We start from the raw sequence: 16,803 nt of genomic DNA, 5'->3' as shown, positions 1-16,803 counted from the left end.
CGTGACCCCAATAGAGAATAAGCGGTTTAAAATGATAATGTTGATGACAAAAAACTCATCCAAATATTTATTTTTTTTAATTGTTTTTCTGATTTTTGTGTTTTTCTATTAAAAATCTCTATTTAATACCTTGCATTTTTTTAGAGAAACATTTTTCTAAGATTTTTCAATGAGCGTCTCAAAATGATTAAATTTAGGATAGATCATTTAACTTGTTAGGATAGAGCCTCATGATCATAAACCTACGAAAAATTATTTTTCTTTATATAGAAACACGAAATTCCGTAAAATTGCCTCACCCTCCCCTACAAGCCTTAGAAAATTATTACTTCGCATTGTCCTAATCACGAGGCGAAAATGCGTTGTTGCTTTAGCATTCCATATGAGCTGTCTTCACAACAACTTCTTTTTGCTATTTTCATAAATTTCACATATTTTAGAAAGAAATTTAGTCAATTACATATATCTAAACACCTCCAAAAAAGCCCCAGCAACAAATTTTCACAACATCAATGTGATAAATTTCATCTGATAGCACATATTTTGTCGGGAATTACCTCATAATGATCGTGTCGCTTCTCAGAAATTTCTCACACTCCTCCTTCAAGTCAATAAAAAATAAAAGAATTCAATAACAAGAAAACGTTTCCTCCCTCGAAAATCGACTGTTGAACTCTTATTTTTCTTACCTTGGCTTTGGCTTTGTGGTGTCCGCGTGATAATGTCAGCTTCTTGCGGAAGATCTCTTGCAAAAATTTCGAGTGACTTTTCGGAGAATTTTTTTTTTTTTGAGATTTTAACGTCTTGAGTGCTGCACAAACGATTAATCACTGTTCTTTTGCTGCCCAATAAATCCTCCGCAGGAACCAAATCAACCTTTATCTTTGCATGCGCAGTGCACTAAATGTAGAAGCATTCAGAAGCATGTTTAGTGGATTGAGTATCACAAGTTGAGGAATTTATGTTTGGCATAAGAAACTGGTCCTTCTTGTAGCAAAGAGAATTAAAATTCAGCGCGAATTGATCAAATGACAGTGTTTTTTTGGAGAGTTTCTAATCATATTAAAATTTTGATTATTAAATTTAATGGAAATATATTAAAGAATATTTAAACATCCACAGTATTTGACATAAGCTAATATTTGATCGATTTTGAAATGTCTATCACTAATCTTTTTTTTATTTTAAAATAATATTTGAATGGATAGAAATAATTAAATTTAGTATTAGAAAAGTTCATACCGTTTTAATTCCTATTATTACTATTACATATTTTTAAGTTTATATAGGATTATACATAAATCCAGTGCATGAATTGCTGAAAAACAACGCTATTTTTCTAATTATTTAATAATCGAAAAATTATTATATAAATGAATTAAACTTTAAGTATGAGATTTAGTTATATTATTCTTAGAAATTCAGAGTCATAGGGGAAATTACTCTCCCTTCGAATATTCATACCTTCGAATAATGTGAATATCCTTCATTTTTCTTAAGAGACTTACACATAATTATCAATAAGTGATAATAAGCTAACTAATATTTAATAGAAATGTGTAAGTCTCTTAGGAAAAATAAAAGAAAATTCACATTTTTCGAAGGCATGAAGGTTCGAAGGAAGAGTAAGAGAAAGTGGTTTGCCTTTGAATGCGGTAGCCTTTGAATGTTTCAATTTTTCTCTTCTTTCTCAAAACATAAATTCTATTTTGTGAACTAGAGTTAATAGTATTAACTATTTTCTATTAACTTCGATTAAAAAAAGGAATTTTAGCTTTGGGAAATAAGAAAAAAATTAAAGCATTCAAAGGCTGCCTCATTCAAAGGCAAACTACTTTCTCCTACTCTTCCTTCGAACCTTCATGCCTTCGTATAATGTGAATTTTCTTTTAGTTTTTCTAAGAGACCTACACATTTTTTATAAATATTAGTTGGCTTATGATCAATTGTTGATAGATCCGTGATAATTTAGTGTAAATATCTTACGAAAAACAAAAGAAAATTTACATTATTCGAAGGCATGAGCATTCGAAGGGAGAGCACTTTCCCCTACTCAAATATATCGGCTCGATTTTGAAATAAAAAAATAATTTATCAAGGTATTAAGAGAGGTATTATTTTAAAATCAAAAACCTAAAATCTTCTGATAGCAAATATTATTTCGAAACCAACCACTATCATTTTCATATTTTTTAATAAATATGTTAGTTTTTTTCTAAATACTCCCTTGAATAATATAACAATAGTAATAATAATAATATGGGTCAATCATCTTCCAGATGGACCCCTAATAAAAAAAATAATAATAACAATAAGTTTTGCACAACATCTCCTAAAGAAACTAGACCTTCTCGCATGCAGGACTTTTAAATACGCATTAGAGTGGAGTAACCACTTATCGCCATATTTAGGAAAAAGAGGAATTAATTTTATTATAACTTTGGAACTCTTATTACAAGATAACTCAAATTTGACACAAAACTACTTAGATGTATTGGCTTTTGATTCGTGAAAACAATTGTCCTAGAATTTAACGCTGGACTACTTAAAAACTAATTTTTATTAACAATGCAAAAATAACCACTTCGTCGTCACTTTTCACCACTTTTCGCCAGTTTTGTAACCACTTCTCGCCACAAAATTGAAAAGGTCCAAACTCGATTATTTTAGGCAATGTTATATAAAGATTACATTCAGCATTTCTTTTTCCTCATAATCACCTTATTATCAATTACTTTAAACAATTTTTCTTCACTTTTATTTGAGAAATTAAATTTATAGGTCTATTGCAGAAAATAAACAACTGACAATCTGCGAAGTGAAGTTAGCGTCGCTTATTGAAAAGAGATGGCGACAGGTGGTAAAGTCATTCCAAAGTATTACCATTTTTCGACATGCCTCATTTTTATATAAAAATAATATAAAATGAAATATTAATTAACTAAATACAAATTTTATACAAATACAAATATTCAATGGACAAATAATTGATCCAAAAAGGTATTTTTTGCTTGATGAAAACTTGATGACACTTTTAGTACATTTGGTAAGAAATATTGGATTCGATGCACTTGCTAAAAATATTACTCTAAAAAATGATCAAAATCGTAAATGCAAAACGAATAATTATTAATTTTCGACTCTAGACGTAGCAGCAGTAAAAATACAAAGTAGTTTGCGGCTCATTTATTTCACAAATCGCGAAAAAATAGCGATTTCAATATAAGTGGCGAAAAGCGGGGCACTGGAGAGAAGTGGTGATTCCACCCTAGTCATTTTCCCTAAAAAAGAAAGGACGGATTTATCAGTCTGTGGAATCAAGTGCAGTAGCTCACTGAATGAAATTCGAAGACTTTTAATGCTAGAAAAAATCCTGGTGACGTAAAAGGAATCGAACCTGGGACACTTGTATCATAGAACTAGAATTCTTACCACTTGACCAATTGAGTGCCTTCGGAAAATATTATCTAATTACAAAACTGTATTACCTTATTGTAATTTGCTGTTCACTTGATTCACGACGTTTTCTTGATCACGTGCACCTAATGCACCACATGATCTCAGTGTAAAATTTTTTCAAATATTTTCTATTAATTTATTTAAAAGTTTTCTTCATTTTCTTAATAATATTTAACCCAGAAGATAATTCTCTTTATATTATATAAAAAAGCTATTCATAAAAAGAATCAGTTCGACGTGATTAATTAATGCAAGTTCTCCTGATGCTTCCGCAAACTGAATTCAAGGATTACCGATAGTTACTTTGTATAGCCATTAATTCTAGCCACATAATTCACTGTGTAAATAAGATCATCATCCCCGATGAAAGAATACGATCCATGCACCTCGAAAGTACTTTCCTCATCTTCTACCCCTTGGCGTGGGGGTGGAATCAGAACACCGTGTTCTTCGCGGATTTGATCAGATGTGGAGTAACTGCAAGTGAGTAGGTGGACAGGTAACTAATCGATACCATTGAAAAGCATGCAATAAAGAAGCTGGAGAATCACCTAAAGTCATATCCATTAGCACTCCTGGAGGAGCTGTAAGTCAACAACTCAGGGGGATTATTCAGCGGGAGGCTCGCTGCCAGACGACTCATGGTGCCCAAGAAGAAGATGATATCTGTTGAAGAGAAAGAAAAAAAATATATGTTTGTGTGTGAAATTTTACGGTTTTTTAAAGCTCAAACTGAAAAAATGCAAAATTAAAATAACCTGGGAAAATGTCAAGGTAGTATCTAATGTTATATTTGTAAAAGTGTGAAAAAGACATTGTTAAACATTAAACATACCTATAAAGAAGCGTTTCATATAAAATAACTTGTGAAATTTAGAGCAATTTTGTTAATTAAGAGTATTTAGAAACTTTTACTGCCTGTATAAATTCACAGAATCGTTTTGGCTGAATAATGACTATTCTCGTAAATTGTTTAACAAATATTTTAAATAAATTGAAATAAGTTCACCAGATAAACTATATTGGTGATCGTTTTTATTGATCACTTTTGTACATCGTAAGTTAAGTTTACACTTTATAATGCTATGTACCATACGCACTGTACGTGCAATTAAATATTTGATCTCATAAAAAATTTAGTTCCGTTGTGGTTTTTGATTGGCTGGAGATTGAAAGCAAGAAGACAATAATATTGTCAGAAGTATACATAGGGGGAGGTGGGGCTAGTTTGAGCTGTGGGGACAGATTGTTATACGACTTTTTCGCCGATTTCTAAATCAAGCTGGTCCTTACAATTATTTTACTTAAATCTATAATTGTTTAGCCTATTCAAATCACATCATGTTAAAACCCGGTCTCCTTTAGAAGAATGCGAAAAAATCGTATAACAATGTAGCCCCACAGCTCAAAGTAGCACCACTTCCCCCTGCATATTATTGTCATAACCTCCCTCTAGCTTTGAAGCTTTTAAATCATTCATACCTTAAACCCCTTAAATCTATCAGAAAACTAAATGAGTTCAAAATATTATATTTTAAAAGAAATTTAATTTAATTCGCTTAAAATTCAGCAGGGGCCTCTCGACATTTCGTTTTTCCATACGTTTTTGCATAGAGGCACTGAAGACTATTGGCAAGTTTTTTTCCTAAATAGAATTGACTTATCAGTCTGATATAATTTCGAAATCGTGCATTAAAAGCTATCTAAAAATACATATTTCCTAATGTTCGCCGAAATAATACAAGAACTACGAGCAAATTTGTTTATGTCGCGGTGCAATATCTGCAAAATTTTTACAAGGAAAAGTGAAAAATATCTTCACTTTTTATTAGGCTTAATGGACCCCTGAATTAAGTAATAATAAGATCAGCAGTAGGGGAGTCTGGAGCAAAACTTGTCAAAACGCATATTTATTTCTTTCACGAACTCTGAGTGAGAAAACTTAAACGTTTTATATTGAGCATATTCTTGTAGGAAATTTACTGCTTTACAACATTGCAGAAGACTATTTTCCTCTATCTCGAAAAAAAATGTGATTTTCGAATCATTTTCTAAAAGTCGATTTTGTGGAGATTCTCAAAATTGCTGGGGCAAATTTTGACAGTCTTCGGATAACTTGTGACGTTTTACTCTCGAAAACGTTAAAAATATCAAACAGACATATTTTTATACGAAATTTATTCCTCTACAAATTTGTCGACGATAATTTTTCTCTAGCTTAACGAGAAATGGGTTTAAATTGAGCTAACCAGTATTGATATTTTCTGTAAGCCAAATATTCCAGGGCTCAAAATTTCATTATTTTTTTTTTTACATAATCCTTCCTCGAACCCCTTGAAACTTTGTAAGTTTAAGAAGGTTCATAAAGGCTATCTGTAATAAAAATTTCAAGCCTCAGTCTCTTTTATTTTAGGAAATAGTGAATATTTAAATTTTCGTTTTGACAAATTTTGCCCCAGTCTCCCCTAAATTAAAAAAATATATATATTGAATGAACAAAAATATCAAAAAATTGCGTTTTGTTTTTTTTTTTTGCTCATTAAATCACTTCTAAAAGATAGACTATCTTAATTTTTGTATTTTACCATCCAGTCGTGAAGAATCTTTGAACGTGTTCGCATTGAGGAAGTTGCTCCTAGTGGATAACAAGCTACAAAATGACCGTGAAAGTCAGTTGAGATTATGATGGTTATTGTAAAAAAATGAGAAAAGAATCATTATTTAGTCAAGTGTTTCAGAGAACTAAAACAGAGAGCTAAAGTTTCTAAATACTTTTAATTGGACAAAAGTGATCTTAATTTCACACATTTAGTAATTTGTTGAATGCTTTTCTTGAGTCAATGCTTATTGTGTCTTTTTCGCACCTTTGAAAGTTATAATATTAGACACCTTGGCATTTTCCCAGGCTATTTTTATTAATTTTGTAGTTTCTTAGTGTTTGAGCTTCGAAATCGTTAAATTTCACACATAAACATATATTTGAGAAAGTTAATAATATTGATACCTCTCCCCAACAGATCATCTTTTTCTTGGGCACCATGACTCTTCTGGCAGCGAGCCTCCCGCTGAATAATCCCCCTGAGTTGTTGACTTACAGCTCCTCCAGGAGTGCTAATGGATATGACTTTAGGTGATTCTCCAGCTTCTTTATTGCATGCTTTTCAATGGTATCGATTAGTTACCTGTCCACCCACTCACTTGCAGTTACTCCACGTCTGATCAAACCCGCGAAGAACACGGTGTTCTGATTCCACCCCCACGCCAAGGAGTCGAAGATGAGGAAAGTACTTTCGAGGTGCATGGATCGTATTCTTTCATCGGGGATGATGATCTTATTTACACAGTGGATTATGTGGCTGGAATTAACGGATATAAAGCAACTATCAGAATATCTCCTGCTCTGGACGAACATGTCGCATATATTGATACTAATGCATTGAAATCGCTCATTGGATAAATTCGCGTTGAGTACTTAAAGTTCACAAGGAAATCATGTACTTTAATATTACATAATTTAAAAAATAAGTCACTGTACAAATTGAGTAAATTTGATCAGAAATGTAATAAATCATAAGCAGTGAAATGTGCGAGTTTTGGCAAAGGGTAACTAACTAAGGAATTATTCGTTTTACCTACAGCTACCCTATAGATAATTATTATAAAATGTATATTTTTATAAATACTTAGATTTTTCAGTGGACAAAATTTAATTTTTTACTGTTCATTTGCATTGAAATATACAATAGGAGCAAGCACAACGAATTATTCTGATTTACGCAAATACGGTCTGTAGGCAGCCCATATCGACCACTCAGAATATAATCCGACTAACTCGCGAATGGCCAACTTTACAGGAGAGCGATTTAAAGCTGAGATTTGCATTTGCTAATAAATCAATTAATTTAACTTCACTTTCCTAATATTGTACATCAAACGGAAGGATTCGATAACAGCTATCTTAATTTCATAAAACTTTCACAAAATAATGTGTATTTTAATAACTATTACAATATTTTCCGAGTTGTAACATATTTTTCCTGAGCTGTCATATCAAAAGCTCAGGATAAGACCCGAACAACTCGAGTTTCCCACGCTGCCAAGCGACCCGGCTGGTCACGCATCACTTGTCAAAATTGTTTCGATATCATTCCCCATACGCATCACTGTCTATGTATTCTAATTTTGATAAGTAATTTTTTCAAGACATTTTAAAACTTTAAAACCCGAGCCAAAAAAAATTACGTAAAACACCAAACTGGCATAAAATGCCAGTGCAATTATTCTCCACAAAAAAGCATTTTTTCAATATTTTTCTTTCCGTAAAACTTCTACAGCAGTTCTAGGACTCATAAATTATTTTTTCAATAAATATTTTCCCATTTTTCTAGTCATTTTTATATAAATTTTGTGAAAATTGACAACAAATGCTAAAGTGAATTTTTACAGATTTTCGTAGCAAAAAGGCAACTTCTATTGAATTTCCTTATACTATTTGTTTACATATTGAATTTTCTTTTTTCTAACAATTTGGCAAGAATCTTAGAACTCATATCTATATATTATCCTGTAAATTTTTAAAATTCTCATATATAGTTTAAAAAGAAAAGAAAGAGTAAAACAAAGCGAAAAGTGAATATTCACCTTTTTTTACATTACCATTCTACATCAATTCTTGGTCTTATATTACTTAATTTTTAATATTTATTTTATTATTTTCACGTATTTTTCGAATCGTGACAAAACTCAAAAATATTAACATTTTTTAGGTTATATAGTATAAGCCATTCAAATGTCCATTTCGGATGCCAACTACGTATAAAAAGGTAGCATTTTACGTTAATTTGGTATTTTACGCCCATTTTTTAGTTTTTTTTTCAATTTTTAACATAATAAAAAAGTTATCAACTATTTTTTTCTACTAAACGAAAGCTAATTAAATTCTCTATACATTAGTGTTATCACTTGAAATTAAAGTAAAATGCCAATTTGTGTTTTAAAGTGTGAAAAAATCAATTAATTGCATTTTCGAATCGAACAAATGTGATATGAGAACAAAAGTTCGATTGGCATTGACAGGTTTCAAACGCAAGCGTGAAAATTCCACGACAATTACAGAATTTACCCTGTGGGAACTATAGTGATGGGAAAATATCGATCAGTTGGTGTGTGTCTAGGATGGGTAACTGGAAGAGGAAGAAGTAGAAGAAGTGAAGTTTGGAATGGCGGCTAATTATCCGAAAGAAAATGTAGAAAACTTTCATGTGAAAATTGATTAATAAAAAGATATAATTATCGAACCAAGAGGTAGTGTTTCAGTGAAGTAGGATTCCCAGGACGGATAACCACACCACCTGTAGGTCTTATATTATTTAGTTTTTATTATTTTCACTTTTTCACATATTTCTTATTATTATTTCTAACCAATTTTCAAGCAACAAAATTTCTTAAAAGTTAATAGGTTATGAGCTCTCGCGCCAAGGAGAAGTTTGATGCATAATAAATTAGCATTTTATTGCTTTTATCCAGGTTTGCAATACTTGCAATACTAGAGAACCTAAAAAAAAATATCAAGATATCAGTAATATTTCATAAATAATTGCAATATTCGCAAAATTTATATTCTGGATTAAATCGTGAAATTTTCTTTGGTCTTTATAAAATATAAGCCATTCAAATGTCCATTACAGCTGTCAAACTCCATATAAAAATACTAGCATTTTACGCCTATTTCGTATTCAATATCCAATTTTTAGTTTTTGATCCATTTTTTTTAATTTTATAGAAGAGTTATTAATTATTATTAACAATATTAGTTATTGACTAGTTATTATTACCAAATTGAAGACTATACATATTTGCAGCCAAATAATAGCTTATCTATTGTCGTGAAATCAGCCGGGATACTTTTGACAAGCAAAATGATGACGTCACACGGTCGAGTTATGCGGCTCTTATCCTGACTGAATTGAAAAATGAGTGAGATTTTGCTTTTTTAGAAAAAGCGCTATAACTTTGGAAATAATTTATATTCAGGTATAATATTCACAGGGAAGGTAGAGGGTTTCACGGAGTATCCGAAAAGCGAAAAAAACGAATTTTGCAAAAAAATCGAGTTAGTCGCATTATATTCTGAGTGGTCGATATAAGCTGCAGTTTGTTGAACTTAATAAAAAAAAATAAAAAAAGCTTAACAACAAAAATTTACGAGAGAAAATGAATGTATTTTGCAGTGGACAAGTTTTATAACAATAAGAACAAAATAACTAACTGATGGTTATTTACGCAAAATTGTGATCGGCAATTCCTGCATCTGCATGGCATTCTTCCAATGCCTTTCCCTGAAGTAGACATAATTCTTTTTCAAGTTTTTGCAATACGCTAATGGCTAATCATTAAAAAAAAAACATATTTATTCTCCTTGAATCTTGTAAGAGAGTGAGATGTTTCTTAAGTTTGTAAGTTCCCATCAGTCGTGTAAAAAACTTCAGTGGATAAACAGTTAACGGACAAATATTGAGTAAAACGGAAGAATGATAGTAACAGTAAGTGAATGCCCTTATTAGAAATGTGAAAATCATTGATATCAAATACCTTTATTAGTATAATTATTATGCGAAAAGAGAAACATTTCAAAAAAAAAATTTTTTTTCGATAGAGCATCTTCTTTTTAGCTCTTATGGCTCTTACAACAGTGAGCCTTCCACTCAATCCACTCAATGATCCTTCTGAATTACTGACTTATAGTTCCTCGAGGAGCGCCAATGGTTATGATTTTAGGTAATTTAATTTTAAGGATTCAAACTTGTTTCTGGTGTACAATACAAAGTTAAGATATAAAAACAAATTAATTTATTAGTATTTTTATCAGAAAAGAAAATAATACAATTTATATGTTCCATTTTCAGGTGAAGCAGAAAAGTGATAAATTAAATTTTAAAGCAATAAATTCTTGTTTCAGTTATTCAACAGATGAACAATCTCGTGATGAACACGCCGTGATTGTTTTGCAGAAAGATGGGGACAAGGAAGTGGAAGTTCTGGAAGTTAGGGGGTCATATTCTTTCGTTGGGGATGATAATCGCTACTACACAGTGAATTACGTTTCTGGAATTGATGGTTATAGAGCCAACATGACCATTACCAACAATCCTCCTAATTCCTACAATCCTTCTGACATCGATAATCCTAATATTGATGATTTGCAACCTCCAGCAGCTCTTCCTCCTAATGCAATCATCTCACTCGTCGGTTAAATCATCTGGCCAGTTTATTCATTGATGTATCATGATAAATAAAAAAAAACATAATTACTGCAGTTTAGCAATTAAATATACTGAAATATTTCCCTGAAACTCTTTTCTTTTGAAAATCAAATGAGTAATGCACAAAAATATAAATCTTTTGGTGTCCTAGGTTCTTTTGAATTTCATGGGAGTTACTAAACCAAAACAGTGCTCTTTTTGTTCAATTTGTTGCTTTTAGCACGTCCTGAATACCTATCGAATCTTCTGGTTAGGGGGGGTTCGGCAAGGGTTCGAGGACTTATAGTACCTAAATCTAACTGTGTTATCACACTTGCACATTAAAATTTTAATATGATTCACATTAATTGTCGCTGGTGAGAGTCCTAATGTGTAATATGTGTGTTTGAATCATTTTATATTCAAAATTTGATCTGTTTGTTGATAAAAAGTAGACTTGGCCCGGAAAATTTGATATAAATTGATTTATAGCATTAATGCGAAAAATTAATGTAATTTTCTCTTTAATTTTTTAATGTGAAAAATATTTATGCTTTAGGTAAATTTAAACTTATTTTTGCAGGCCAAGTTCACTTCTTTATTAATAAATAGAAAAACCCAAAATATTAAGTTACTCAAAGACACAAATAACATATTTGGACGCTCACAAGCGACAATTAATGTGAATCATATTAAAATTTTAATGTGCAAGTGTGATAACGCCGTAACAGTGACTGCCTTTACCGCACACTGTTTGTAAAGGGCATAGTACTTCACAATTTCATTCCGGCTAATAACCGTAACTCTGCGAATGCTATTCGGCGACATTTTCAGGCTGAGCCTTTGAGAAATTAACGCCCAAATTCTTCTTCTTTTTGTTTCTTTTTTACATTTATTTTTTTCTCATTTTGATGTATTATATTTTTTGTGTAAATTCTTTTTCTTCTTTTCTTTTTTCCACAATTGTAAGAGGGACGACCCTATTATTGTGAATTAAATAAACTATTATTATTAAACTATTATTATATAATATTATTATTAAATATTAAGCTTCAGAGGACGTGAACCATACACTGGTAAAAATAAAAGGGTGCAATTAAATCTTTTCAACAAATATGGATCATATTTGATCATTTGAAAGGTTCACTTGAATCTTTTGAAATTTTGTATGCTCATTTATCACGATAGATTACGTTTTCTCGTAAATTTATTACTCCTACACTGAGAAAAAAAAGAGAGTGCAATTAACTTTGTTTTCCTCATAACTTTAACACTTTTTAGGTGTAAAAATATATCAACATTTTTCAATGTTAATTTTACACTTTTTTAAGGGTAAAATTAACATGAAAAAGGTTAATTTTAAATCCCAATACACCTAAAAAGGGTAATATTTACACCAATTTCGGATCAATACTGCAGGGTAAAATTAACATTTCCGGAACGTTATTTTAACTTTTTCGGATTTCTCTCAGTGTATCATATTTCTCTCATCTGAGCGAACACCAAAGATAACTTTTTCATTGTTTTTATTCGTTTATTCCAGAGTTAAATAGGTGTTAAGCAAGTGACCTTTTCAAAGGATCATCAGTGACCCTTTCATTTTTGCCAGTGTATGAATTCAAAGACACTTTAGGGATATTTGTCAACTAAAGAAATGGTCGACATGAGTCCAAGTAGAAATAAAAATCAGTATTTGCAACTATCTCACGTTTACTATTGTCCTAATTTCCCCTACAAAAATTTATGTACAAAACAACGTTCAAACACATAAAGACCTCTGCACATGGAAACAATTTTCGTAAAAAATAATGTTTTTGGCTGAATTTGAAGAATTCCCCTTACAAAACTGAACAAATTTCTTCAAAACGAATAAATAAATAAAAGAATTTTTGATGAAATTGATCCCAATGTATAATATCTTAATGCAGAGATTCAATCGGAAGTGATAGGACTGCTTTTGCAGTGTAAAAATATCTCAACTGAGGCAAGGACTATGTAGTCTTATGTAACTCGTTTAACCGTATGCTAATCATACAAAACTAAAAAAAAAGTCACTTCTCGTTTATTCGTTTCCTTGAAACTGAAAATGAGAGTGTGAGTTACTTGATTAATCTGCAACTTAACATCAGTCTCCAAAAGCCCACGACTGAGCTAACATTGTGTGCAAAAGAGTTAAGTGAAAAATGGAAATGACAGTAAAAGTGAGTGAATCTTTCTATTAGAAAATTTGTAAGGACATAGTTAAAGTCGTAAAGTATAAGCCTATGATATTCTATTTGTCGGTACAGTAGCCTCTCGCTCAATCGGCTCTTTTTGAATGGGGCGCGAAATTTTGTTGAGAATTTTCACGTTTGATTTAAAGCAAATTTGTTCAAATTCGCTGTAGTTCCCTTGTTTTATCGAGATTCTTTATAATTGAGTGCTTTTTGTGGAATTTACAATGACTTTGATGCCCGAATCTCTGAATAATTTGGATGACATTTTGCCTCAAATGCGTGATTGAGAAAGAGTCTACTGTACAAATTATTCCGGTTGCATGTTTTTGGGATACATACTAAGCTTCCGCTTTATGAGATTACTTATAAAATTTTCTTTGATGAGTTTCAACACAATTGCATAGCATATTCTTCTTATGTTAAATTCACTTGATTTAGAAGAGAAGTAATTATAAAATTTTCCAATTGTCTCGCTGGCAGTAAAAGATGCTACAGTCAATAGAATTTATCAGCGACAAAATTGAAGATTACGGTTTTACATAAAAATATATTTAAAAGAAAGAATAAAGTTAAATAAAATTAATTTAGGATATAACAACACAATGAGAAATTTCAATATTTTGTGGAAGAGTATAAATTATCTTTGTTCAACAGGTCACCTTTTTATTAGCAACTATGGCTATTTTCATAAAGGGATTTCCATTGGACAACAATCCTGAGTTGCTGACTTACAGCTCTTCAAGAAATGATAATGGTTATGATTTTAGGTGATATCTATTTTTATACGAATTCTTTAAGTAGAGTAACAGATTTTTTTAACTCTCTAGTTATTCCACCGATGATCAATCTCGTGATGAGCACGCCGTGATAGTTTTGCAGAAAGATGGAGATCAGAATGTTGAAGTTCTAGAGATTAGAGGATCATATTCTTTCATTGGAGACGATAATCGTCGCTATACAGTTGAATATGTTTCTGGAATTGATGGTTTTAGATTCAATCAGACAATTACTGATGTTGCTGATGAAAGACCTCCCAGTCTAGAAATTGATCCCAATGCCCTAAAGTCACTCGTTGGATAAATCCAATAAATCCAACTATCAAGACCTTATTGCTCGAAGATAACGATACATAAGCAAATTTGATAATTTTAAAATCCTCTTTGTAAAGAAAAACGATCGAAATTTACTTAGGGTAAAATGAGACAAGTTGGACATAGTGTTACAAGTTGAACAATTAGCCGGTACAAGTTGGACATGCCTTTTTCTTGACAAAAAGAGTATCACTGCCATTAAAAAAATCTGAAATGACCAAGGAAATATTAATATTCGGGCATTTAGCGTCTATGTATCAAGTTTATAGGAAAAAATTAATTTTCTTAATTATCTTTTTTGTTAAAATTCTTATGACAGTAGTATCATGATTTGTAAATTTATAAATAAACAATTTTTTTTCTTTTTTCTAAGCAAATTTTATATAATATTTAACTGGCAGAACTATATAGAATACTGATCATTCAGTAAAGACCTAAATTGAATGTTATTCTAAATACGAAAATGAATTTTAGACTCCTCATGAATTGTGTTATATATCTGTAATCAATCTCTGAAAACTCTTCCTGAATAAGAGTAAAAGACAATAAAAGAAAAAGTACCAAACGAAAAAAACAAGTTAAAGTTAGTATGATTGATACAGTCAAGGTCATTCTTGTAGTGAAATAATATCATGTACGATATACGCGATAAAGGAGATATTGGATGACAATACAATTCTTGTGTAACTCGTTAATATTTCCTAATAAAATAAAAAAAAAGAAACCACATCTCGTAAATGAGTCTCCTTGAAATATAAAACTGTAGAGTATTTCTTTGTGAATCTGCATCTTTGCATCAGTTGCCAAGAGTACACGAGTGGGCTAGCACTGAATGTCCTAGCAGTACAAGAAGTTAAAAATGATAGTGAAAGTGAGTGAGTCTATTTTAATTATCCTAATAATTCTATTTTACGAGGTTTTTCTATTTCCACAAGCAAAAAGAATTCAATTTACTGCATAATAAATTGTTAAATTTGAGTGTAGTGCATTATTATCTACATGCTCTACATGCAATGTAATATTTGATCCTCTAAAATATTTTTGATCAGTTGCAGAATCTAATTAGAGCTTGTTCTCATTCAAGGATTGAGTCAAATGAAAAATTCATAAAACAAATTATTTTGTAGTGTGTTAAATAATTTATTTCTCGGCTTTGGATATTGGTACAACTTTTAGGGTAACCTTCTTATACTCAAATATTTTGGCTAATTTTCTAAAAGTAGATGAAAATATAATAATAGAAATTTAATAATAGAGAGCACTCTTATTTGTAAGACTTGAAAGTGTATGAAGATCGTTGTTACTTGAAAAAACTGTGGAGTTCAAACACTAATAATACAGTATCAATGGTATAACCATCATTGCTGAACTTCTGCAACAAGACAATTCTAAAATTACACAAAAAGACGTAAGAAGTGTGATCTAACAAGAGAACAGGAGTTTCACATGTAAATAGTTTTTGCATTACAATTAATCTTCAAAAACCACTTATAAATTTTAAATAGCATCAGACGAACTAAAAAATAGTAATTTTATTCTTATTTTACAAATTGTGTAATTATTATACTGAAATGTATAGTTTTTGTGTAGTCTTATAAGATCGCGTAAAACCTTAAACTATTTACAAAATTCGAAATTTTTTAATTAGCAAATTAGGGAATAGAATTTTTAATAGTGCTTTATTATTTTTTTACGGTCTAACGGTTGATTTATTTAGTCACACTATTTTTCGTGTAAAACATGTTTGTGTAATAGTCACAATTATGATGACGATTAGAGATGGCAAATTTCATGAAATTTCACGTTTTTCTGCCTAATGTAGATAACGACTACGGTGAAATTTCATGAAATCTGCAATCTCATCACGATGAACATTTGAGTAATTTTATAACCAAAACCTTGTAAAAATTTTGTGCAAAAGTAAAATATTTTTAACTTTGTACCCAACAGATCGTGTGGATCGTGTTATTATTGGTTACTTCAGCTGTTTTGCTAATGGGTCTCCCTTTGAATGAGAATCCTGAATTACTAAGTTACAGCTCTTCAAGAAGTGATAATGGTTATGACTTCAGGTAATTCATCCTTTTTATATTTTAACTTTTATATTTTAATAAAATTTGATAAAATCACTTCGTCACAGCTATTCTATCGATGGACAATCTCGTGATGAACACGCTATGATTATTTTGCAGAAGGATGGGGACAAGGAAGTTGAATTTTTGGAGATCAGAGGATCATATTCTTTCGTTGGGGATGACAATCACTACTACATAGTGAATTACGTTTCTGGAATTGATGGTTATCGAGCCAATCTTACTATTAGCACCCTTCCTGACGAAGAGACTCCTAAAGTGCCCTATATTGCACCGCTTGTTCTGAAGTCTCTTGTTGGTTAATCATTTAATCAAACAAAATCTTTTATCTTGAGAAATATGTACACTAATTAATTCAACTGAATATACGTCTCGCCTTTAAATTATGTTCTAAAAGCTTATTAAAACACCATGAGTCTCCATCTTCTTCTATCTTACGATCTTTCAAAATATCATCCAATGTTTTGACTAATTTTAAAAGAGCTATAATTAATTTTTCAGTTAAAGTTCATTCAGATGACAAATTGTTGGTAAAAAGAAAAGAGTTTTTTATTTAAAGATTTTATTGATAATTTTAATGAGCTATCGAGGCCTCTAAAAGCCATCCCGTGTCACAAGATCCGCCGAAAAGAATGTATCATTCTTAGCAGAAAGTCGTGGACAGAAGACTTGTCGAAAGATAAACAAATTGTGGATTCATAAT

General features: G+C 30.9%; 1 protein-coding gene across 1 annotated transcript; it reads left to right on the top strand.

The window, feature by feature from the left end:
- Positions 1-14,755: 14,755 nt before the first annotated feature.
- On the top strand, positions 14,756-16,471 carry LOC129803909 (uncharacterized). Its single transcript, XM_055850787.1, has 3 exons — positions 14,756-14,878; positions 15,958-16,079; positions 16,148-16,471. The coding sequence occupies exons 1-3, from the start codon at positions 14,867-14,869 to the stop codon at positions 16,401-16,403; spliced, it is 390 nt and encodes a 129-aa protein (XP_055706762.1). The 5' UTR covers positions 14,756-14,866; the 3' UTR covers positions 16,404-16,471.
- Positions 16,472-16,803: the final 332 nt, after the last annotated feature.

Source organism: Phlebotomus papatasi, chromosome 2, assembly GCF_024763615.1.
Source record: "Phlebotomus papatasi isolate M1 chromosome 2, Ppap_2.1, whole genome shotgun sequence".
In the NCBI taxonomy this organism is placed as follows: domain Eukaryota; kingdom Metazoa; phylum Arthropoda; class Insecta; order Diptera; family Psychodidae; genus Phlebotomus; species Phlebotomus papatasi.
The sequence above is the reverse complement of the archived record's forward strand: the minus strand, read 5'-3'. Positions and strand labels throughout refer to the sequence as shown.